The 26,648-nt window shown below is 44.3% G+C and overlaps 1 protein-coding gene across 5 annotated transcripts; it reads left to right on the forward strand.

The window, feature by feature from the left end:
• The first annotated feature begins 258 nt into the window (after positions 1–258).
• Positions 259–26,318, forward strand: rassf5 (Ras association domain family member 5). Of its 5 annotated transcripts, none has more exons than XM_076883929.1 (6): positions 259–1,181; positions 12,564–12,691; positions 22,151–22,261; positions 23,113–23,446; positions 23,534–23,649; positions 23,766–26,318. In XM_076883929.1, exons 1-6 carry the CDS (start codon positions 413–415, stop codon positions 23,907–23,909), a joined length of 1,602 nt encoding a protein of 533 aa, XP_076740044.1. In that variant the 5' UTR covers positions 259–412; the 3' UTR covers positions 23,910–26,318. The 5 variants fall into 5 exon arrangements, with proteins under 5 accessions (XP_076740044.1, XP_004545131.1, XP_023010247.1 ...); XM_004545074.6 differs by having other exon boundaries at positions 262–1,181; positions 22,148–22,261; XM_023154479.3 differs by lacking the exon at positions 259–1,181 and adding an exon at positions 6,389–6,689 and having other exon boundaries at positions 22,148–22,261.
• The last annotated feature ends 330 nt before the right edge of the window (positions 26,319–26,648 follow it).

Genomic DNA, 26,648 nt, shown 5'->3' on the forward strand with positions numbered 1-26,648 from the left:
TTTCATTATACATCCAGTCCGTGGTATTTCTCTGCATATCCCTGAACTGTGATTCTTTAAGAAACGCATTTTCTGGTTTCAGGAGATTGTTGCTTTCCCTTCATTTACAGTAAGTGGCCGGCTGGAATAAAACAAATTTCACTGACTCGTCATCAAGTTCAATATCACCCAGTGATGCGGGCTGGTTAGCGTGCTAAAACGTTAAACAGAAATTCATGCGCGCTACTATCCCTCGTGTCTTTGGGGAAGCGCGCTCGCGCTTTAAAAGTGTCGTTTCCCTTGCGTCACTACTACAGGCGTGACACGGCGGGGAGAGCTGAGTTTACAGTCAGGGCACGGAGTGAAAACACGCACACTGATACCCCTCAAACAGACGAACACACGCGCTTACAGGAGGGGGTTTGACAGGATAATGGCGTCTGTGAGTGTGGTGGGGCAGCAGCCGAGTCCGCAGTTCTTCGGGCAGCTCGGTGGCAGGAAGAAAACCATCCTGCCGAGGAAAAAGTCCTGGGAGATGTTCAGGAGAAGCTCAGGGAGTGGGGAGGAAGATGTGTCTGTCACTGCTGGAGGAGACACAGGGACGGTGGTGAGAGGAGGAATGATGCCCGGTGAAGGATGCGGGGCTCCGTCCGCCCATTCTGCGCCACGTAGCCCGGAGCAGCAGCGGGACAGCGGCGCGGGCACCGCCGCTGGGGCACGGCAAAGTCACAACGGGCACATCACCGGCGACTGCAGCAGCAACAGCTACATGGACTGTCACGCCAAGCACACCGCCCGCGGGGGTCGGAGGAGCTCCTCGCTGAAGGGACCGGGCACTAATGTCATACCGAGCGAATCGCTGGCGAGTGGACATAAAAGATTGCACCGGCATCGGAGCGCGACGCAGGCAGATTCTGTGAACGGAGACAGCGGACGTCAGAGCATCTCCTTGCGGCATTCAGCGCCAGGGAAAAGCGGCGGTCTTCCACTGGAGCGGGTTACGCAGGGCAGAACCGGAGTGGTGAAGCTGGCTCGTCCCGAACCTCACCGCATGGAGGCCTGGTCCATCTTCTCTCAGGGGACGGACCCCCGGGTGAAGACGGAAAGGGGTGAAGGACACCGTTTCGAGGCCAAGCCCGTTAAGCAGGACTGGTGTGACGCGTGTAGCCGGCAGGTCACTGTGGAGGCACTCAAATGTCAAAGTAAGTAGTTAAAGCAGGCTACTGCAAGTGAGTTGCTTTTTTTCTTTCCCCGTGGAAATGAGTGATTATAGGCTTATGTGGTGCCACGCCACACACTCGGTGTATACCTGCTTCATTCACTTGTGTGATTACTGTTTCATTTCCCCACACGAGACATCGTGGAACAGACTGCGCACGTGAATGCAGAGTGTTTTGAATTAGAGATCCGCGTCTTGTTCCTGCAGCGCAGTTTTTATGAAGGGCACGTTGTAGCTGGGTGCCAAACCATAGCTGTGGTTGTGTGTTTGTACACACACACACACAGACAAACACACAAAAATTGTGCATGTGCCTTTGTGAGTGACTCGGAGTGACAGGGAAGGACATTTCCAAAGATTTTTTCACCACAGGCAGCCAAAATCCTTCCACGGAAAGAGCTTTATCTAGTTCTGCAGCTGTGCCTCCCAGAGTTCCCACTTTGCTACCAGACTTAGAGAAAGAGGGCGAGATGGAATCCACAGTGGTGTACTGGTGAAATCCTGAGTAGTGGAAATGTCTGCTCAGACACATTTAATGGGGACAATATATTAAATACATCAGTCTGATGCTGTGGGATGTGAGAATATGTTCAGAGACAGAAAGCAGCATCTGATGATGCCACTCCTAACATATCTGCATGGCTCTGTCACAGACAGTTTGGACTAGAACTCAACCTGAGGTACCTTTGTGCTTCTCTGCACACCCACTGCACATGCGTTCATCCTCTGTGTGTGTGTGTTTGAGTGTATGCGGCTGCTGAGCAGGCATTGTGTCAGCAGTAGTTTGTCATGGCGAGGTTGGAGCTGCAGAGTAGTGTGAGATAAGGCAGGATAAAGGATGATTGGAAAGGGAGGGATAATGAATGAAGCAGGTTAAAAAACAAACAAACAGTGAAACAAAACCAGGAGGAAATGAAGGAGAAAAATAAAGGATGGCATGTGGTTGCAAACAGTGGGTGATGGCAAGTGACGGGAATCAGGAGAGACAAAGAGCTAAGAGCAGAGAGTGCACAAGAGAGAGGGATGGAGGAAAAAGAGCGCAAGTTTGCCGGCACTGCCGAGCTGTCTGATTTAGTGTGCTATCAGCAAGAGCTCACTGAGGCAAGAGCAGAAAGATTACTGGAGCATATATACCCACAGAAACATGCACACACACAAAACACACAGTTTCTTTAAATCTCAAAAACTTCACTAACTTTTTCACTCTCCTTCACAATTACTCTCTTCATGGATAAAACCAATTAGTTGTACATCTGCTCTCTCTTATCAGAAGACATCTGAGGTGAATGCGGTGAACAGCCGTGAAGTTCAGCAGGCAATACAAATGTAGGCATTTTAAGGTATTTTTGCGGTGGAAGAAATGCAGCCGTGACTGCCAAAATAGAAACGGCACGCACGCACCCCGCTCCCTGCAAATGACAGGGAGTGAGAGACAAGAGGCCCTGCAACCATAAACAACCATCATTCTCCATCTTTGTCTGGTTGCCTCACTCGCTCGGCCTTGTCTGTGTTTGCTTTGTTGCATACGAAGCCCAAACAGCTGTGCAGCGTGCACCCCTGGGACAGTTGTGGCCTTGCTCTGCACTGGAATCTGTCAATCTCCCAAGAGTTCCCAGTCTTCTAGTCTGCTGCTCTGTTGGTGTACAGGCCTTTAACTTTCTTCTGCTGCCTTTCTTCTGTGTTTATGTTTTCTTTATCTTTATTGCGCCTCTTGGGTGATGGATGAGAATGTGATTTGCGGTAAAGCTTAAAGACTTACTCACATATATGAGCCATATGTGACATCAGGCTTCAGTGGAGCACGACATATGAAAGCATAAAGACCAACACAGATTCTGATGACTGTGACAGTCAGGACATTTATGAGCTGCTTTACTGGCGCTAGTCTGTCCCAGTAGGAGACACACCCCCCCCTTACCATTATAGGCAGAAAACATGCACACAGTTTATGTTGTGGGCCACATACGGCCCACTTTGATCTTAAGTGGGCCATAAAGGTGTTTAACTAAACATTAAACCCTTAAAATATCTTACGATAAGAAAAAGAAGTACAATTTTAACAGCATGTCTCAGTTTTTTATCTGATAAACGTTGAAAACTTTACTGATATTTCCATAGATGGTGATTAAAAAGGAACATTTCTGTCATTTAATTTTTTAATTATTATTACTTAATTCCTTTGGTTTAGCTTGACTGGCCATGGAAGAGTTCTTTATCACCAGGAAAAGCTGAAAAACAGTCAAATGTCCAAAAATGTATGCACTGCTTCTTTTGCTTTGGCTGACTCTGGTCCCTAGCCCTTATGTTTGACACCGCTGCACTACACATATTATTACGACTTGTTATAAAATGCTAATTTAAACACACTAAAAAGAAATGAGTGTGTAGCAGATGCATACGTACATCTGTAAATCTATACACTATACCAGGGAGGAGGAGGGGTAGGGCACTCCCACTAATCTCAGCTCTGAGTGTCTCCAGCCCTGGGATTATCTCTCCAGAGTGGAATCACTGGGATTACAAACAGACAGGATCAGACGTCAGATTAATATTTAATTAAAGCTTTCAGGGAAGCGTGCTGTTGTGGCGCTTGTACACTGATATGCTGGATCTGGTCATCTATAAGACATGTGGCACTGTCTGTATTTACACTGTTTCTTCCTAAATGCTATTTTAACCTCTTTGGAGTTAATCCCTGAGCGTAACATTCAGGCAGCAGATGAACAATTCGCAATTTAATGTAGATGTAAGCTGATTTATAAGTGTCAAATGCAGCATAGCATGCTTTGGGATTTGTTAATGTGTTATCTGGGGCCATTATATGCTGTATAAGAGGGCTATGAGAGCCTCAGAGGAGGAAACATGACTACTGACAATTGCAGAGATGCCCTTAAATGTTTCTCTGTACATTCAGTTAAATAAACAGTTTGAAGGGATAGAAACAAAACATTTCAAAGTGAGACCAGAAGGAAGTGAAAAGAAAACTGTCAGAGTTAGCATTTTTCCTCATTGGTTATGTTGTCCCAGCACAGTATGATGTGCAATAATATAGAAAAAGAACAAAAGACCCCTGAAATGCCCCAAAGTTTTGAAGCAACAACCAGAGAATCTGAATCCTCATTTTATTTAACTGCTAGATTACTCAAGTAATTCAACTATTTTAGATCAATATGTTTTTCAGAGATTGTTCACGGTGGCCATGTTTGCATGAACTTGTACTTCGACCACCGTTTGTGAGCTTTGCTATCGGTTATTCTGCGTGTCTCTGCTTCTCATGTCAGAGGTCTGTTTGACAAGGTGAGCACCTGAGAGGTCAGTGATCCTCAAATTTATGACAACAGCAAAAGCATTCATGAACAAGTGTGTGAGCCCACACACGTCTCTGTATTTGTCTAACAGGAAGCCTGTGTAAGTGTACACACACACACTTTTCACCTCGGGGCATACCCCCTGTCTGTCTAGGGACTGTATTATTTCCCTGAACTCCATCCTTATCCTACCTCTTCCTGTGGTCCACACAGTACAGGCCTTGTCTCAGCAACTGCTTTCCTTTGGCCTTTTTCACCACTGAAGAAGAAAACATGGGAGGAGGGTTGTGTTAAATGGTTCATAACCTTCTTGTCCCTGCATACCGCTGCTGCGCTCTGCCAGCGCTGAGCTGAATATAGTTTGAATAAGACTTCATCCAAAGCATTCCTTTGGAGCTCATGTGTCTAAAGTTGAAATCAAGTTGAGTCTGAGTACAAAGCTGCTTTGAGTATTGAACAGAGCTTGATTGAACACCTATATTATAATCTGTTTATTTTTAATGTCATTTCAGTGAGGCTTTACACATCAGGGTGATTAATATGTTTAGCTGTAATAGAAGCAGAAATGTAGGACATGAAGGGTTTTGTTGTATTTTTGCAGAAAGACCCGTGTGGTGTTTTGTGTTTGCCTCACTTTGCATTGCCACTCTGCTGTATGTATATGGGGGGTTCAAGCAGGCTATATTTAGGTTGCCCTTGGTGGATATTGATAGCAGGACTGTGTAGGAAGAGGTGGTTAGAGCAGTAAGGACCAATGAAAACATTCTCAAGAACCTGTTAGGTGAGGTCGATTCGGGGGATTTTAGACTTTAGCAACACACATTACATCACAGGTTAAAAAAACAAACAAACAAAAAAACCAGGCACCTCAGTGGGGAAAAAGCAGTGAGAATAGATGAAAATTCTTGTAATGTAATGGATTTGTGTGAGAATGGTGAGCATCTCTTTCCTTTGTACTGCTCAGTTCTGTAAGTGGGGCAGGACGAGAACTCTCAGGAGCTTTCACTCTTTCTCTTTCACAGTGCATATTAAGAAGCAACGGACTGCGTGTCACAGCGACCCACACAAACTCACACACACACACACACACACACACAAGGTGAAGCATATCCTTCACACTGACAAGATTCAGTATGTCACTGTTGAGGGGTTAGACAGCATGGCTGCCTCACTTCCTCTTCGCCATGATGTGGATTTCAAACCAAGGAGACAGAAAAGTGGGGAACGGCGCTGGGAGCGTCTGCAGTGATGCCTGTGACGTCTGAAGATGTCTTCAGATACTGAATGAAGTGAGGAAAGTCAGCCACTGATGGGACAGAAAGACTCCTGTTGCTATAAAGAGAGGAGAGAGGAGAGAGAGAGGGTCAGAGAAGCTAGGGCAGTGGTTGCATTTGGGGGTCTCTGTCTCTTTAAGCTGGCCGTTCTTCACTGCGGAGTGTGTGGGTGCTGCAGCAGAGACAGAGGGAGAGACGAAGAGAGGATGAGAGAGCAGCGGTGAGAGAAGCAGCAGGACGACAGAGGAACAAGTTGTACCGCAGAGATTTGGGGCTCGTGTCCTCACGCTGAGGGTTGAAGACGACTGTTTTCAGGGGTAGACCCGAGGAGGACAGTGTAGGGCGAGAAGAGGGGGTTGAGCACTGGGGAGGGTGTGAGAAGTACAGGTGGAGGGGTGGCAGAGCGTGTGGAGAGGGGGCTGTTTATTCGGAGCGTGGCACCGGTGGCAGAGTGGCTGCGCTGGGATGGCAGAGGGGGGCAGTGGGGGGGCTGGCGCTGGTGCAGTCCTCAGAGAGAGAGGGGCGGCCGGCGGCAGGACAGGAGGTCCTCCAGCGAGGGTTACGCACACAGGACGGTGCCTGCCGGATGGTGCCACCATGTTCCATCCATGGCACAGATAGCACCTCCCGTCCCAGGGCAGGAGGAGGCAAAGGGGGAGGCAGCAGCTGGAGTTGGGGCTGGGGGAGCAGAGCGCGTTAGGGTGGGCAGGACATTTCTCGGCCAGGTTTCACTGTGTCTAGAGGAGGTGACGGGTGAATCGGAAGGGGAGGCTGGCAGCGCCTGCTTCGGTCACGTGTCGCGGCGGCTAGGGCGGCTGCTGAAGAGGCTGCCCAAGTCTCGCTCCTGGAGCGACAGCTTGCGAATCCTCCGGCGATCATCCTCCAATGGATCTCTGCTTAACAACTCAGGTATGGAGATGATCAAGATGACCGCAGAGTGTGTACAAGTTGTGAAACCTGGAAATGTGGGCATAGGGCGTTGATTAGTTAGGGTCAGTGCTCTGGACAAGGGGAAAGATGATGAGTAGACAGGTTGAGCTGGGTTGGCCTCAGAGGTCGGCCATGGGCCAAAATATTTGTGTATTGTGCGCACCGAGCCATCTGTCTTTGAAATGAGCCGGTAAGCTGTGTTAGTCTTTGTCAGTACCCCTAACGGGTGATCAACCCCCTGTGTGCTTTTGTGTACAGCACACAGTAACTAGAGTTTATTCTTAACCTGCACTTTTTCAGTCTGCCTGGAAAAACCTCTGTAAGTCAATTATCATATTGACTTTCATATTTGTAGCAGAAATTTGAGATTAAAGTGAGCCTGCCTGAGGCTGCATGCCATTGATTTTTCCCATGTTTTCTCCAAATAGAGGACTAATGTAGCATCAGCACAAAGTGTGAATGGGTTTAAAAAAAAAAAGAGGCAGGGAGTGAAATGGCTGGGTGCTGCAGAATCATTGATTCAGCCAGGGAGTGACAGCAGCTGCTTAAACCCCCACCACCACTAAAAAACAAAGAAAACTTCAGCTTATTTTGTGTGAATGTGTGTGCACATCTTTTGGGGGAAGGTGTAGGAGCGCCCTCCTGTGTGAGCCTGATAAGAGCCTAACTAAACATGACTCAAGGAGCAGGTCATCATTGCACCACCTGAGTAACGTCATGCTGCGGCCTCAAAAGCTTTAGAAACACCATCAGTAGTACAAGCTGCCACAGACAGATAGCAGCTATTTTTGGATGGTGTTCCCTCTATGGAAACCCTATTCATCCTTTTAAGAATGAACCTGTCCAATTTGGATTCCTCTGTTCTGTCTTCTACTGCATCTTTAGTCTATATTTGTCTGCCAAAGAGTCTTATAAATGGTGGAGGATCCCCGGGGCGTCTTCTTAGATGCTGTAACCTGCTGAGAATATAATAACTGACCTGAAACAAAAGACACAGTTACATAATTATATCAGGGGAGGCTTTTGACAGTTCTTCCTGCCAACACGGGGCTATAATTTAGCGCTACTGCATATTTACAGAAATAACTAGAAAAAGTGCACTCTGTCAGTTTAAAACCACGTCGTCAGGGCTCGGTCTGTGTATCCGTAGCCCATCAGAGGTTGTGCTCAGAAGCCAAATGGAGGCCATTCCATTAACCATAAAGTACTTTTTAAGCATTAGCACACAGAACATGAAAAAAAAAAGAAACTGCACAACATATAAAACACCATATAGCTACGAAAATGTGCCAAATTTATTGCGCTGCTATAAAATCTTCCTGTTCTCTCAGTCTAAGTACAAGTAGTATCAAATCTGAGCGCTCATTGAGTCAAGCTATTAGTGGCTTATCAAGGCTTCTGTCGTGCACATTTTAAAAGTTTTGCCTCACTGGAACGCAGTTTAGTGCAGTTTACTACGCTGGACGTTCTTCTATTGAGGTTTGAGAGTCATTTGTGAATTAGAAACTGGGAAATATTAGCACCATAGAATGATGGGAAAACTCTCAAGGCCTGCTTGCTTGTTCAGTTGTCAGCACAGAATGAAGCTTTACATTCGTGACAACAGATGGGGACATGTGTTAAGCAGCCTCAAATAAACGCTATATGGACATACTGTACAGTCAGTCTGCTTTACTGTAACTGTATTTCATTTAGCATGTAGTATCGATCCATCCATCCATCCATTTATGACCGCACTTCAGATGGACTCATTTAGTTAATAGTAGGGTGATGGTTAGGTTGGGATCCATAACTTTATATGGAAATTTTGCTTATTTGACATTTATGGGGCCAACATGCATGTATGGACTTCATATTTTTTAAAAATGTGCTGTTTGTTTTTTTTATCATGCAGCCTAACTGTCATCATTCCAAAACATTCACTAACGATGTAATCATTACCCACAAAAATATTCAGCTGTATTTATTTACAGCTCACAGCACAGACTAAAAAAAACAAACAAAAATAAAGCCCACTTCCTGTCTTGTTTGTTTTGCTTATTCTCAGAGCATCTGTAACCTCGCAGATGGGAGTTTTGCGAGAGGAGAAGACAGACTCTGCCGCGATGAAGATTAAAAATGTCAGCACGAAATATGAAATGACTGTTTACACAAATAAAAACAGATGTCAAAGGGGTAAGAGGGTCAGATTAAATTCAGATTTGGGATTAGATTAGATCTGTTCATGTCCGATTTGGCAGCATATGGAGGGGTGGTTTGAGTTATGAATAAGGATGGAGACAAGTATAAAAACGGAACGGTAATATTTTTATTCACCAATGTGCCGAGAGATGAAGAACAGCTACGCAGTAGGAGAACATGGATAACTGCTTCAAATCAGCTATGATGGGATCAGACTAGCTAAAGGCCCCCCAAAGACCCCCAAAGCTACTCTAAATCCTACAGAGCTCCCTTCAGGTTCATTAGTGTGTTAATATCCTCGCCCCTTTTTTATCGCTACCTAATCCCTGTGTAACCCCTTCATCCTCAGCCAGACGAGGAGTAAATACAATATGCCCCCCCTCGTTTCTATCTGGAACCATACAGACATCCTCCATAGCCAAAAACTCACTGATAATCTCTGTTTTTACCCACGCCTGTGTCTCCCACACCCACCATGTCGCAGAAAAAACAACCACAACCACCCACATGCCCTACCTGCCGATTCTTGGCATAGTCAAATTTGTTTGATTGCGTACAGGAACGTCTCAAAGTACTTCAACTGAAACTAAACAAGGAAGAAAAACCCCCCAGAAAGAATGAAAACAAACAAAACAGCCTCATCCTCCTCTGAGATCAGAATTTACTTCACAAATCAGAGCTCGTCCTCCTTCTGCTCACAGCGGCTGTTGTCGACCCAAGCTCAACTGGTCTATCCGTGGTGACACTTAACACCAGAGCCCTTCTTCACGTTGAAACAGCACAGAAATAGCGCAGAAAGAAGCTAGGCTGGTGGCAGTGTACTTTGCTACATTCTCAGGAAAGTTTCTGAGTATCGTGTACCTGCTCTGCATTCTCTGCCAGCAAAGTGTCTCCACCTCATCCCCATTTAATCAGAAGTATTTTACAGGGGGAAAAACAACAATTCAAATCCTGAACCCTGTAATGATGGGAGAGAAAGCACCAAAAAAAGTCCCCACAGCTTTAGAAGAGTCCAATGTGGACAGTGGTTGAAGTTTTTTTTTGTTGTTGTTGTTTTTGAAAGGTAGTTTCCAGCCTAATTTCACATAAAGATATGGAAGTAAAATGGCATTTCCTGTAAATATCTCCTACTGCAAAAATCTAAAACTCCAGCAGGGTGGAATCTATTTAAGATTGAGGAACTTCTCCACTGAGTGGACGGCGTAAGAGTGCACTGTACTTTCCAGAATAGAAAGTGGAAAGCCCCTTTTGCAAGTCCCAGCGAGGAGCTCGGGGCTGGTGGGGTCAATTTGCATTCAACTGCAATTACTTAGAAAACTCACACAAGAAAAGTGCTTACTCTTCTCCTACTTACTCTTTCTGTTCTGCCTGTGCGTACGTCAGCACGCCTGCATGACCTTCAGAAACCCTCTGGTTCACTGGATCTGCTGCTACTCTTTTTTCCACCTGCTCATTAGCACTCATCTGAAGGAGTCTCATGTAATACCAGGCCTGCATGCACCAGCATGCCAGCAGACGCTCAAACATTTACCCTGAACATACAAGAAAAACCTGAGCTCAAACAATTCAAAAGAATGGGATAAGGAAGGTGCTGAAACCTGTACAGGAACACTTCTGTGAATTTTCAAAATACTCCAAAACGCTGAAATGCCATTTCCATTCTTTGTTTGTTTATGTGCGAGGCAGAGGTATGCTATCAGCGTGGGAATAACGTGGAGTTTAGGTGAACAACGTCTTGCTGACAGCGGTGTATCATGTAGGTGTGGAGCAGGGAAAGACGTTCCACCCTTACATTGTGGCTGTTTTCCTTTCAGCATGTCCCAACTTTTGCAGTTACTTATCAGAGAAAAGGGTGGGGTCCGTCTTTAAGTTGTCACCCAACCAAACACCAGCAGTGGTTTTTCTGTGTAAGCGTAGCCAAATGCAGAGGAAAAAAGGCACAGAATGCCAGCCAGAGTGTGGATGGAGGGAGTGAATGAAGAAAAGCAGGGCAGGAAAGGAGTTTCTCCTTTTCCTTCCCCTGCGTGCTTCCTTTCTATCTCTCTTTCTCTGCAGTGACCTCTAAAGTGTCACGAGCAGAGCATCCCCTATCTGAACTCTCCTCTCGCTTCAACACATCCCTCCTGCCGGTGAGGCACTGACGTCCTTCTCTCTCTGCTGAAGCTACAGACACACACCAGCAGTTTAGAGGTCACTGCAGAGAGGCGTCTCAATCTGAAGTGACTTCTAAACTGTCATGGGAAAACTTTTTCCCCACGTAGCCCGGCTTTAAAAAGCAAGCCCACCATTATCCAGTGTCTTTAATGCCCACATAGACCTTTCTGTTTTTTTTAATCAGTAGCGGATAATAATGTGAAACTGCTAGCTAATTTTCCAATAAGAAAAGCTCCACACACAGCATTAAAGCCCTTCTCTTTAACAGTGGTCATTAATTCAATTCAATTTTATTTATATAGCGCCAAATCACAACAAAAGTCGCATCAAGGCGCTTCATTAACAAGCTTGTTACTATGGTTACTGATGCTGAGTGTGAGAGACGCAGTGATACCCCCCCCCCCCCCTCCTCTTTCCTCCCTCCCTCCTCTAAGAACAGCAGACAGAAAAACAACATGCAGGGCTCAGCCTTACTCATTCAGCTCTAGCTGCAGCAAAGAGGTGTAACAGAAAACAACACATGCTGATTGAGGTTTGATCTCGCCGAGCGCATGCAGTATAGCGCACTGTGTGTCCTTTATGAAGCTTTAAGCTCAAAAACCATGAAAGGCGTCTGACTCAGAGCTTCCACAAAATACACTTCTCTCTTTGTCCGTGCAGCTCTATAATAGCAATCTTTTTTTTTTTTTTACTATATCCTTGTGCATGGATTATCTCACCGGCGGAGGAGAAGTGAGATCTGAGGCTGCGCGTTGCAATGGGGAAAGTCTCTGACCACAATAAAGTCAGCAGGGCATAAATAAACAGACGCTGACATACGCGGAACCACCTAGAAATTAAAGAACAACGATGGACTATTTGGGGACATTTTAAGGGGGGGGGAGTTGAATCTATTCTTTTCTAGCTGGGCGGTCGATGGGAGTTGACCAATGGCAGCATTGCACCATTTGTTCCCTTTAAATGGAGTAAGCCCATCAGTTGTTGCGGTGCATTAAGACTGTGTTACATTATGCATTTGATTTTTAATGGATGTGACATGTTCGTTATTGACTGACTAATGTAGTTCCACTGGAGGGGAATTTACTTCTCTGATCCCTTCTCTGAGCAGTAATATTATGACAGCCAGATTTCACCGGGCCTTAAATTAGTCAGTATCAGGTAAAGTTGCTTGATTAGAGCACATGTTCAGGTATCAATGCCTCCATTTTTCCTGAATCACTACACGCATGCATATAATCTCTTAGCAGTTTAACACTGTATAAGCTGTGAGTCTGCCCTTAGCCACTAGATGGAGCCAGATTTCTGTGCAAATGGATCTTTTGAATGATTTCACCTTTGATTAAGTCAGAACTGGGTCTCATTTATAACTTACATACGACTAATCACCATTTCACACTTTCACAGGGGCCACATTATTAAATCACCACATGATTAAATTCGCTGCTGTTCCCTCTCGGTTCTGCGCCTCTGTTCTTGTCTCTGACTGGAGTGTTTTGTTTTTGTGTGTGTGATCAACAGACTGCAGCTACACATGTCACCTGGAGTGTAAAAGTAAAGTACAGATTGACTGCAACAAGAGGGACAGAGAGCCTGAGGAAGCTCCTTCTCCCAGACGGCACAGCTCCTCCACAGCCTCTCAGTTCAGGGTAAGTATTTTAAAAGACATGACAGGAAATGGGTGCCATTTTTGGGGGGGTACAGAGGAAGAGTAAGCACTTTGACGTGTGCAGCAGAGGTGTACGTGAGTCAGGGCTGGGTAATGGAAGAGTTCTTTCCTTCCGTGCCCACACTTTTACATAACCATCCTCCACTTTGACTGCATGCGGTCTCTCCTCCTTAACTCTCCACTTAAGAATGTATTTATGCACTCATTTGCTTTTTTTGGTCACAAAGTGTTCCCAGGACAAAATATGCTACGTCACATTAGCGTCTGCTCTCCTACTTTCATGACTTCTCTTGCCGCCCTCTCTCTCCCAGCTTTGGCTCTCCACCAACTCTCTCCAGAAGTGTAGAGGTTTGCTTCTGGATGTCCTAACTAGGGATGGGTATCGTTTAGGTTTTATCCGATACCGGTGCCAAATCGGTACTTTTGAAACGGTGCCGGTGCTCAAACCGGTGCTTAAAGAATGGAGAACACAAAATTGGTCCAAAAACCTCTCATGTTCAGCTGTTTTTTGTAAAAATATAACAATGTTAGCCTTTTCTGCAGCTATGGGGCATATATGGTATCACTCTTGGCTGGAAGCAGTGCTTAAACAATGGAAAAAACACAAACTTTGTCCAAAAACCTCTCATGTTTAACGGTTTTCCACTTTTTCTTTGGTCATTTTAGCCTTTTTAGCCAGGGTGAAGGGAGTATCTGCCATCAAACAAGAAGACAGCAGCATGTAGCTATGATGATGTTTGCTAGTTCACCTTACATGCATTAATGTAATAACGTGGTTAGCCTACTCAACGTAAATTACACACAAACAACATTAAGCTACTCACGCAGAGAAGAACGGCTGCTGCTGCCATCAAATACGGCGCATTTCTCGGCTTTTAAAAAAAACCGCTATGCGTTGCCAGGTGTTTCATCGGATTTGAGGTGTTACCTCCTTTGACAGTATCACAGTATCAGCTTAAAGCACTTGTTGCAGGCTGCTGAGTTTGCATATTTTGCTGTGAAGTACAGCCAGACTTTTGACCGCTTCGCCTTGGGCATTTTTAATCTGTAGCTCTGCTCTAACAGAGCGTACGTACCTGGCCCCGCCTACTATCCTCGGAAACGTAAAATGATTGGCTAGAATCTAAAGTGTATCACAGCTCAGGAAAAAAAAGCACCGAAATAAAGCACCGAAATGTGCGCTGCTTTTCGGTCTGGTTACTACCGTTGGATTGCTTAATGAGTTTATTAAGTGCTTTTTAGTTGCATTGACCACTCAAATGGCTTTATTCACACATCCATAAAGCACTTTATCAGTTCGGCATACAGACAGGAGGAGCCGGAGAACCACTCACACTGCAATTAGTGGACATTCCTTGTCCACAGCACTAACTCTGTGTACAGGAACCTTATTTGTTGCTTGCTCTATATCAGAGTTTTTAGATGTTAAAGGAATATGTAATTTTTAGTATCCATGGATGATGGTAAGTCAGTAACCTATATAAAGAAGAAATCAACAGTTTTAAACTTGAAATTCAAAGTTTCAGCTTTTAGCCTTGTTTCCTATTCTTCTACTGTACAAGTCCGGAGGCGTCCAAGTGATACAGTAGTTACGTAAAATCCATCGTCAAAATAGTGCCTCATTCACTCTTTATGTAAGCACATGGTTGTGTTTAGGGACCTATAAGATTGTGAGTGTGCTGCTCTTGGCATGCCATCCACAGTCACCCACGCGATGTGGTCCATCCACACACGCACAGACACACAGATATCAGGCACAAGAGTACTCTGGCTAACCAAGCAGGCCTGCAGCAAAATGTTGGCAGCTCCTCTTATGTCCCGAGGTCATCTAGCGAGTGTGAGCGAATGCATAGAGCGTAATACGATCAAAACAGTGTGCACAGAATTGGAGCAAAGTGTGTTTGTCGTTTGATCCAATAGCACCACTTGTTCTCTATTGGTTTCAATCAAAATCTCTAGTGGAACATAAATGCCACAGTCCCAGTTGTTTCCCTTAGTTTTTAGTTGTTTCTGGTGTCATTTTGTTTCCGTGCATCATGTTTAGCATCATTTTCCTTGTTTCAGCGTGTTTGTTATTTATTTGTCTTTCAGTTATTTCCTGTTTTACTTTGAAGGTTTATTTTCTCATGTGTGGTGTTGTTTTATGTACTTCCTGTTTTTGTTGCTTTCCTTTCTTTGTGATTGTCTGCTCGCCTTTCATTAGTTTTATATGTGCTTTGTTTACTTCACCCGCTCCTTGTCCCTACCAGTGTCTCATTTTGCAGTTAACCCCAGAGGACAAAATCATTATGAATTTTTTTTTTTTTGGTCAAACTTTCCCAAGTGCTATTTTTAGTAGAGCAAGGGATTTTCATCACACCAGCTCCTATTTTATACAAACACTAGTTTTCTTTAGAAATTATAAATTATTTCTATTTGGCAAAAGCAAAAGACATCAGTTTAGACTTGAGAAAAAGAATTGTTGATGCTCATATAACAAGAGAGAGATATACAAAGTTGTCACAAAAAGTGTCAAGAACTGAAGAGAGCCACACAGTACAGAACGAGCCTGGCAGAGTTAGGAAGCAAAAGATTTCAAAGACTGGAAAGAAAACTAGTGAAAGATGTGTTTAAAGACCCCAGAACAAAATCAAAACTGAAATTCTCATAGGAGGGTTAATAGCCCTGTCTTCATCTGTCCATGTGGACTTTGTGTTTCCCTTTGTTTGTGCTCAGTGCTTTTCCCCTGCATTCCTTATGCTTCTTGTGCTCTTATTTTGGATTCTTGGTTTGCTGCTGTTTGGACTTTGTGTTTCTGTGTTTTTGTAATCGCCATTACCGGTTCCTGTTGTGTTTACTTCATCTGCCTTGGTGTCCTACATTCAGGTCATCTGTCCAGCTACACATGAACAAAACAATAACGACAAAATTGCTTTTATGTATTTTACATTTAGGCCATTAGTCAGCATGTCAGCATTAAAAGATTATGTCAGTTTTAGTGGCATATGAACTTAGTGACTGGTGTGCTTCAAATAAAGCCTCTTGAATGGCTAGAGGAGAGACGACACTTTGTTTCCTGCAGCCCCCTTTTTTCCATTGCTCTGTTTTATAACTGTAACCATGTGTGTGGTTAGTACGAGTCCTTTTTGTGTGTATATCAGCAGAAATTGATCGCCTTTTGCCCCATATGGACGGAGACTGCTGCAGCCACACAAAGGATCATCACGCTGACCAGGTTTCATCGACTTGAGACCAGTAGTGTGTGTGTTCTAGTTTGTGTGCAGCACCCCCTGCTAGCACTCTTCTCCTATACTGATTACGCTGATGGAAGCGAGGAGCAGAGCTGCAGGTTATCAGTCATCAGCTGACTTAAACCTGATGAAAAACACCCCAGTAAAAGGCTGACACACTGTCGGTGCATGCCACAGTTCTCCCAAAGCTTATTGTGTGATTTTAAAATCTTGCTACATGCACTGAAGCAGCCGACAGACAGATGGGCACATCAATCTCAGCAGCAGCAAGCGTCGGCTGCTTTTTGGCAAGGGGGTCGCTGCCAGAGTTAGAGGGCAGGTTGTAGGGTCGCTCTGAGGTTAGGGGTCACGGTAATCTCTATGCTAACAGCCATCATTCTTCATTTTCTTTCTCTCTCTGTGGGCACCATAAGCCTATCCCTCATCACCAAAACAGCAATGATTGTGCACCTTTTTGTTGTAGTACTGTGTCGGTCCCTGCCTGTGTTTCGGTGCTGACAAATTAAGAGTCGGGATGGTTCTACATAAAAGTGACATTTACGGCGGTTATGATGGTTTCCAGTCAACCGTTGCACGCTGCACCCAAATATCAGTTGCAGAGCAGCCATCTTGCCCGGCTTTTGTGCTGCTTCCTGTTTGTGCTCGTGTTTTGTATGTCATACAGAAGTTACGGGCCTTCATATCTCTCACTCATCAGCATTTCTTTCTATTTACACATACCTCTCTCTTTCCCCTCTGTGAGAGGAAGTGGCCATGCTTTGCAGGGTGCAGTCGCTTACAGGAAGAGAGAGAGAGAGGGAGGGAGAGAGAGTAGAGGGAGAAGGGGGAGGGCGCTTGCAGACTGATAACACGCTCAACCACAGATGGTTGAGCAAGGTTGCAAGAGAGTGAGGCGGTGAAGCTGGTGCAAAGACAGGCTGAGAGAAGAGGGAGAGGATAAGAAAGAGAGGAGCTGAGTGTGAGGATTCTGTCCTTTTTTTGGTAACATTGTCAAAACGATGGGAAGGAGAGCAGAGAGGAGGTAGCAGGGGATCTGTGAGCATCTCGTTTCTGCAGTCGAGGAGCTCTGCTGCTGCTATTTACCCAAGACCCTGGGGACGGATGGATGCTTACACAAATAAATGCCAGCATAATTGACTTGGTTGTGCATGAGGGACTTTAGTTGGACTGTTATTCGCTCCTTCTCAGTGGGTCTTCACAGAGACACAGAGCAGGATCAAAGCAGGATGTGGTGTTGCTTGCATGCATGCCTTAACGAGTGTGTGTTTGTGGGCATAACAGGTGCTCTCAGGTGAGCGAGCTTAACTTGAAACCAGTCTGTAAGCTGACTCCATCACTCCGCCGTGTGCCTACGTTTGTGCGTGCGTGCGTGTGAGGTAGTTACAAGCTTTGCGTAAAAGTGTCTGTATGTCTAGCTGAGAATACTCAGGTGCACATACAGAATGGCCTGTTTGTGACTCTCACACACACTCACACGCATGACAGGAGGAAGTGACACGTCTGTTGCTCGCTCTTGCATTTCCTGGTCGTCTCTCCGGTAGCACCCAAAGTGCCGAATCGAAGCAGAGTTCACCTGTTTCGCCCTCGCAGGTGGGATCTAAACCCTCTGGATGCATCAGCACAGGAGCGCAGACTATTTCTGGATGAGTAAAGGGCAGTTGTACGCGTGTAGACTCTGACTGTGCCCAAGCGTCACTTCGAGACAACCCATCGCTTCCTCGAGCTGCCAACGTGCTATTCTGGTGCTTTTCTGGTGCCAGAGGCTGTCCTCGGACCTCTCCATGACCGTCAACACAGTGCTGACCCCCTCCATGACCAGCAGTAACAGCATGAGCAGTGGGTACTGCAGCCTGGATGACGAGAGCGAGGACTTCACTTTCTTCACAGCCAAGACCTCGTTCTTCCGCAAGCCTAGGCAAACAACTAAGGTACAGAATCAGGAGTACAGTCAACCTGATAATTGAAATTTTAATATCGGAGCAAGCTCAGTCAGTGCGCCAATCGTGCCGGCAAACAAACTCTACTGCACTTTTTCTATATTTAAAAAAACAAAACTTTTATCCAAAAAGGAGAAGTTAGGAGAGGAAGCGGTGGCGTTTGTGCATGGTTAAGTAGGCCTCTAGGTGTGTGTGTGTGTGTGTGTGTGTGTGTGTGTGTGTGTGTGTGAGAAAGTAGGAAGGGGTTACTGTAATACAGCTGTATTGTTCAACGTTGATCTGTTGGCTTGTCAGGTTTGCTTGTTTTTAACAGACTGATTTCATGGAGGCTTCTTCTCTACAGTGTGTGGGAGTGGAGAGGTTTCCATAGAGGCAAAGCTGATACTTTTGCACGAGAGCAAGCCTGCGTGTGTGTGTGTGTGTGTGTGTGTGTGTGTGTGTGTGTGTGTGTGTGTGTGTATACTGTTTAACTGCACTTTTCTAGTTACCATAGCAACCCATTGCTGGTTTTACTGGCAGTTTTCACACTTCCTGAGATTTAGTTTAGCTCTACTGTACATTCAGTGACCTGATTGTGTAACAAACCATAACCAAAGTATTTAAAGTAGCACTTGAAAGAAAAGCAGCGCTGTCAATACTATAGACGAAAAAGAGAAAAGAGACCCAGGAAGTGGGAGGCGGCCTGACAAACCAACACAGACAGTTGGTGTTCATGTAAAACCTGCTCATCCCCCTTCTTTGCTGTCCTTGCCTTGTGCTGCCTTTGGTGTCTGACTTGGAGAAGGTATAATCTCTGAATAATTGACCAGCTATGCTGTCAGGTTGTGGAGTTAGGGTTGCAGCCAGGCTCACAGCCTAAGGAGGCTGACTTGCCTGATCTGAGAGAACAGAAGCTGCCAGCTGATTGAGACTGATGACCCCGACGCCCTGTAACCAAGAAATATTATATGAATTATAATGTAGTAGCACTGTTAGCTAGACAACATGGTAGCTAGTCTACATACCCAATAGAAACTGAATTGTGTGCTTGCGTTAAATGCAGCCCTGTGGGGCAGTGCGTCTTTAAAGAGCAAAGTGCTCTGTTTATCCTCGTGTTTGAATATGAAAAAGGAGTATGCAAAGATCTGAGATGCATCTTGTAAATAGAGACATTATCATAAGTTTTGTGCATAAGGAAGTGAACTGAAGTGTGTGTGTGTGTGTGTGTGTGTGTGTGTGTGTGTGTGTGTGTGTGTGTGTGTGTGTGTGTGTGTGTCTCTGGTATGGTCCAAATAAACGAGTTATAACACTGATATTCACCCGGAAACCTGTAACCTTTTATTCAGAAACAGACCGTGTTATGCTAATAAAACAAGAATATTGTGTCTATTACTTCCTCCTACATTATCTTAGCTAATAGAAACTCTGATATGATCCAAACACATCAACCTGTCGTGAAATCTCTCACTTCTTCAGTGTACAACCAAGTGTTACTGTGTCACGTAGCTTGCCTTATTAGCCACCTAGCTACCTGTGGGGCCCAGTCCAGAGCATCAAGTGATGCTAAATCCAAACCAGCTGAATCAACTGTAGCTCTCGTGTTAGTTAGTCATTGCACAGATGATTGTTACTGCTTGCACTCAAACATACAACATATTAAAAACTGAGCTACAATCCTGCTCTAAATTAGCATCGCAGTGAGACCACGAACAACAACCGTAGATATCTGCAGTTTCAGTCATCATAAAAAAATGCAATAAGTTGTGGTAGTAAATCTATTTTGATGCTGGTGCTTAGGTTTTTGTGCGTTTGTTGTGTGAGTGCACACTCATGCACAGACCTGCACTGCTGGCAGTGATGGCACACACACAGCGCTCTGTGGGCTGTGAAATAGAATCAGCTTGCACTTCTCCTTGACACTTGACCCTGTAAAGACAGCGCTCTGAAACAAACTGCTGACAGTTTGCGTGTGCATAGGTCCATGTGTGTATTTTATGTATGTGATTGCATGTGACCATCGCACACTGTTCAAAATGTTTGTATTTTTGTGAAAACGCTCATCACTCGTCATGTTGTCGGTCTTACAAGTTTGAGTTAAAAAGCTGGTCAGGTGATACACACAGACAGGTGTGATACTTGATTTCATATCGACTACACTCCCGTGATATTTCAAGCAGTCGTAAAACCTCTTGTCCAGCTTCACAAGAGTGAGAGCATCAACACTTATCTGCGTCACCTTGGAGGGACTGTGTCTGTGTCTGTGTATGTGAGAGACTCTTATGTAACAGTCAGAGATATTTTATTTATATTTTTCATGCTTTTTAGATACACATGTACCTTTTAGATGCATTCAGCAACAAGAACAAATTTGAGTTGCTTCAGGTTTGCCTCATGCGCCCTCGCCAACACAGTGAAGCTCAATCAAGTAGCATAATAAAAGCTGTTTATGTGGTAAAAGTGTGGTATCTAAATTATGAAAACAGGAGCGTTTAAAAACCAACATGGCAACAAGAGCTGATTGTTTCATATGAGACTGAGACAGTATAATTAGATAACTTATTACATGTATGCATTAGATGATGGAAGTGTGCTTGCACATTGGCTAAGAGACTTTCAAGCACTTACAGTCTAAAGATATCTAACTATCTAATGTAGTGAAACACTTAGCTCTGGAGCCAATAATCTACAGTGCAAGTCCATCAGATGTGTTTTCCTGGAATGCCTCTGCAGACTCTGTGCGCCTCTGCGACCTGGTCACAGTCAGGGCTTTTGCCGACCTCACAGGAGCGAAAACTGTACTATTGTCCGGCTCTATTGTCCTCTGATCACTCTCGCTGGTATGCAGACAGGCAGGGCAGGGCACTGCTTCTGATACATTTATAAACTCACATACAAACGCAGGAATTCCTGCGAGGTTCTTTGCATTTTGTTGCTTTCCACTGCACGGAATTCTCGATACGAGTCCGCTCCTCCGTATCCCTCAGATTCCTTTCCTAACCTTGGATTGCACAATGTGCTCTTTATTTTATTTATGTTTTTATGAATGCAGCTGGGTCAGTAAACTCAGTGGCTTTTTATGGGTCTTGTGAGATGCAGAACAGAAGGCTTCAAATTCCCCCATGACAGAGATACTTACATTCATGATCCAGATATGAGGCAAAAACACTCGTATTTGGGTCCTAATTAGTAAAACATTTTATTCTCAAAGGCGCCACCTTCATTCTGCTGCACTGCTGCAACTTTGGCATTTTTACAGAATTGTGGGACTATAATTGGGCAGAGTCTGGTAGCGCAATAAGAAGAGCAACAAAAAGAATAAGCAGTGCAGCGTTTCCCCTGCCAGATGCCCAGTTTTAGCCAGAATGGGTCCTTTTATTTGTGTCGTTTGTTACCATAAGGGTGCACTTATTGCATTTCCATTGAAAAAAGAAACCGTGACTTCATCTTCAACCTGAGGACTTCCCTCTAGAAACCATAGCTGCATCACATTTTCTCTCTCTCTCACACACACAAAGACACATAATCTCTCTCTCCCACCTCCCCGGAAAATGCAAACGAACAAGTAGAAGGGAGGAAATTTTACATAAATAAAAAAAAAAAAGCTATTGTGAGATAGAGAGGATGCATCCCACTGTACTATAAATAACCTAGTCAAACTCTGTGTTGCTAAGGCTGGCTCAGCAGCCGCTTTTTCATCACTCCTTACCCCTTCTTTCGCTGCCTCCCACTCTTTGACTCCCCCTCGTCTCCTTTCGTTGCATCCTTCCTTTCTCTCTCTCTCTTGTTCTCATCCTTATTCACAAAGGGAAATGAGTAAGAGGGAGGCAAAGCTGTCAATATTCTTGCGCTGAGATGCTGAATGCACGATTAGCTCCATTCACAACATTTCCTGTCCCCGTGCAGAGCTGCGGGCTAGTGTAACTATGCTTTAGCGCGTATTCAAAGCCCATCAGCTGCAGTCAGAGTCAGCTTTTTCTGTGTGAGGATGGCAAAGATGGAGGGCAGGGTAGTGTCAAGAGAGACCACCCTGCAGGAACTGGCCTAGATTCTCTTTAGTCTTATTTGTGAGCCAAGCATGACACCCACTAGGTCTGCAAGTCTGTGTGGAAGGTGAAAGGGTTTTTCCTGATTGTGGTTCATCTTTCTTCAGAAACTTGAGCAAAGACTATTAGACCGTTTTTGTTTTTCTGGATAGATTGAAGCGGCACCATCTGCTGGTTAAAGATAAAACATTCCTGCTACTTGCGACAGTGGTGCAGTGCTGATAATAATTTTTTCTTTGCCTCACAGCAGAATGCAGCAAAGGAAGAAGAGAAGGGAGCGACAAAAGACCTATCAGTGGAAGAAGTGCGGGCCAGGATTGAAGCGTATAACGCTCAAGTCACAGAAAATGGAATGAAATTGGTGAGAGTTTTGTTTTTTAAACAAATTTGTAAATTTGCACTATTCAGTCTCAAAGTCACAATGAAACCTTATTATTTTAGCTTCCCTTTTTTTCATTAATGCACACATATTAAAAACAACCAAACAAACCTGGATGTAGTGTAGAAAGTAAAATATTAAATTAGGAATAGTATTTCGGAATACTTAGTTTGATCAAATAAAGTAACACACTTTTATATATGTAGCTTTTAACTGTTAAAAACAAAAACAAAACAAAGTACGGGAATGATTTGAAAAACACAAAAGAGATGATAAAAATTGCTTCCCTGTTGGAAGCCTTGATTTAACTTAGCTTACAGGTGCAAACACCTGGGACCATTCAAAGTTCATTTTGGTCTGCTGGTCTGCAACATCACAAGAATAGCAATGCACCAGGAAGTGGCTGCTGCCGGCGAGAAACATTTTTCTCATGAACTATGCAAACAAGATTGAACATGTTAGAGTGCTTTCGGGGTGGTGGTTGGTGGTTTTTTTTGTAGTTTGTTTTTTGACAGGCCTGTGAATTTTCATGCAGTAGGTCTTTCATAACTAACTGCTCTGTCATGTTTTTCCACTTATATTAGAAAAAAAATCATAACTGTAACTAAAGATTCATTTTTTTTTTTAAAAACTGTATCTTTTGTTAAGTTCAGAAAAAAACACATCTTTCACATTTTCCTAATTTCCATGTTTCACTGCATTAACCTGTCTATAAATTGAAAGATCTTAAACCACCACAAGTTTGGTGGACATTAGATCCTAAACAGCATCATTAGGGTGCATTTTGTTACTTTGCACACATTAATGCACGACCTTTCCCTCTCTTGCTGTAGGCTTCAGACGGCTCATACACAGGCTTCATTAAAGTCCACCTGAGGCTCAATCGACCAGTCACCGTCCATGGCGTGGACCCGTCAGCCTCAGAGGGTGCGTCCAAGCAGGTCAGCGACCGCCTCCAAGCTCCGCCGAAGGAGCAGGAAGCTACAGACTCTGAGCATTCAGAGAAGAGAACGTCCTTCTATCTACCAAGCGACAGTGTGAAGCAGCTCCACATCAGCTCTCAAACCACCACAGGAGAGGTCATCAAGGGCTTGCTGAAGAAGTTCATGGTGTTGGACGATCCACGCAAGTTTGCGTTGTACAGGCAGACGCACCGCGATGGACAGGGTGAGGACAACACATGTGCAGCCGCTAGCTCGCGTGGTTTCCAGAAAAGTAACTGGTGATATCAATGCTATGTTTTTCTTTTTGCAGACCTCTTCCAGAAGCTTCCTCTCTCTGACCACCCTCTTCTTCTAAGGTTGATTGCGGGACCAGATCCAGAGCAGCTCAGCTTTGTGCTTAAGGAAAATCAGACCGGAGAAGTAGAGGTGAGAAGGCAAAAAAACATGCATAAGTTTATTACTAAGCTGCAAATGTTAAGAGGGTAAGTGCCTCCAGAAGTGTTATAAATCTGCTCCTTCTCTTTTCCCTCCTAATCCCACAGTGGCATGCATTCTCTGTCCCCGAGCTTCAAAACTTCCTGGTCATCCTTCAGAAAGAGGAGGCGGAGCGCATTAGAGCAGTGGAGCAAAAATACACTGTTTACCGAAAGAAACTACAGCAGGCCCTTCAACAACATACCCCCTGACCCCCGTCACACATAACGTCATGGCTTTAACCCAGGGAGAGACTGACCCTTTGAACTCCGACACCTTCGAGATCTATTCGCAGAGCAGAGCCCGAACTAGCTTTTCTTGGAGCTCCAGATATACACGCGGACGTGCACACATGTTCACACGTGGTTGCATAGCCTTTCTCAGGACGCATATGAGCCCCTCTCACCGCCACCACAACCCCTCATACGTCGCCTCCTTGTGAAGGGGATCGGGAGTCGAAAGCGTTGTAAAAAGCTACAGAGTGTGTGTTGTCTTCTAGCTGATGGGACAAATAGTGCCAAGGACGCTTGCACACACACACACACATACACACAGAAAGATCTGTACTGTAACTCAACTCGAGTTGAGACTGATAGATTTTCATAATAAGTGGTGTTTGTAAAGATTCCCTCTTCTTCTGCTACCGCTGCTGCTGCTGCTGCTACTGCAAGTGTTACTTATGCATGAGTCTGAGCTCATCTTCCCTGCACATAGACTTAGGATTAGAACAGTAGGCATGATTACTTTTTTTCTGCATCATGCAGGGATGGAAGGACAATCATACTGTGTTGTTCCTGGAAATGATATATCAGTTATCAGCAGATGTGCTATTTTATCTCTCTGGAGTTCTAAGGGAGGTATTTAGGGTGGGAGTTGAAGTACTGGCAACCCGTGCTTCTCCTTAGAAAATGTTTTCTTAAGGAGTTTCGAAATCTCAGAACAGGTATAAGAAAGCGAGATCCATTCTGGGCTTTTTCTCAGGGAGCATGAATTGGGAACAGAGAAAAGCTAAAGGAGGAAAAAGATAGCCCTGTTCCACGTAGAACAAGCTCGTTTTAGCCCCTGCTTATCTGTTCTTATTTGCTAAATTCAGTCAGTGCTTCTTCAGCCACACCCAGTTGGCACCCTTCTCCATGCTCCTGCAAAACATACACATAATCCAGACATGTTCCAAGATGATAACTGTCATATAATTTCCATTTCCCCTCTCACTTTAATCGCAATCAAACTTGCATGAATTCCACTTGCAAACTGCATGAACCCCACCTGCGGAGAAAAGCCTGCCGAGGGAGGTGAACCACAAACCTTTATCGACACACTTTATGTACACTGATGGAGTTGTATATTAAATGTTACAGGACTTTGATGCCAAAGCTTAGAGAGGGGGCACATCTGCCGAGAGTGATTAAAGCGATTACAGACAAAAGTTTGTTGAATTAAAGGTGGTGTATGTGAGGAAAACTGATTCTGTTTTGCACATTTACAGTAGACGCAGGTTAATGATGGTCCAAACATCTGAGGCTGGGCATGCGTTTAGGTTTTCTTGAATCTACCTGCCTTCCAACCTAAAAAAAAAAAAAGAGGAAATAATAATATATAAATTTCATGAACATGGCTATGATGTACCAATGATGTGTTTGCAATGCATATGAATTATGTAGACACTGGAAAAAGAGTGACAAGGTTTAACTTAACTGTTGAAATGAACATTTTTAGGTATCATTCCTACTGGTTGGTTTGTGTGTGTGTGCGTCTGTGTGCGCGTGTGTCTGCACTCTCATTTAGGGCAGTGAGGATCATGTGAATAGTGTTTTAAAATGAGTGTGTCTGTCAACAGCGCTCCATCATTGGGCCTCACTTACAAAGATGTGCATTTAGTGCACGTATAATGTAACGGATCCTAACTGCACATTAGCTGGCTGCTAAAACATCTGGAGTGCATGCATCACAGAAAACATTCAACCTTGAGAAGTTCTTATGCTTCTTCATTTAGTGCATAAAAGTACTGATACACGAGGCCTGTTGTCCATGAGCACATGCGTCCCTCTGTACTGTTTGTGTGTTTGTTTGTTTTTTTTTCTTACTTTTAACGCCACCACCCAAAGCCTGAGCTGTTCCTGCTGGCAGTGCCTTTTTTTTCTTGTGCCCCTGTGTATCTATGTACTGTGTTTTCAGCACACAGGTGCCCGAGTTAAATGTATGGGTGCTTTCGCATGTGTGCAAACCTGTGTCCCTCGGGTGGTGCTGTTTCTCTCATTTTTCTTTCTGTCCTGTAACACTCATGTCTTTCCACCAAACCCTCCGTGTGTGTGTGTGTGTGTGTGTGTGTGTGTGTGTGTGTGTGTGTGTGTGTGTGTGTGTGTGTGTGTGTGTGTGTGTGTGTGTGTGTGTGTGTGTGTGTGTGTGTGTGTGTGTGTGTGTGTGTGTGTGTGTGTGTGTGTGTTATTTATTTCACGGTTCACACCATCCACATTGTTATTATGTGAGGGATGTGTAGACCTGATGCTTTTATTGCGATTTTATTTTGTTTTATTTGAAGAAGTGTGTGTGTGTGTATCAGTAGAATTGTACAAAATCTGAAAATGAAATTAAAAAAAAGGAAATTCCTTTATTGAAACTTTCTCCTTTTGTTTGTTTGTTTTTCTTTACAGCAGTATAAAATATTTCAGTGAACAATCTTATACTGTTAAATCAATACTTATTAAATGCTTTACTGCGATACAAGAGAGGTCTGTGTACAAAAGACATAGAGCTTAACAAATTTATTATACCACCGCTCAATGTAAAGTCACAGCTGCTCTAAATCAACAGTACTCACCAGTATGTGCAAGCTCCTTAATCAAAATTATACTTTGGCAACACTTTATAATATGTCCCATAACTAAGGTCATAATTCCCCTGGAATTAAATTGAATTATGAATTTGTATATTTACCTAATGGTAGGTATGCT

The sequence above is a fragment of the Maylandia zebra genome, linkage group LG5 (genome assembly GCF_041146795.1).
Source record: "Maylandia zebra isolate NMK-2024a linkage group LG5, Mzebra_GT3a, whole genome shotgun sequence".
Lineage (NCBI taxonomy): Eukaryota > Metazoa > Chordata > Actinopteri > Cichliformes > Cichlidae > Maylandia > Maylandia zebra.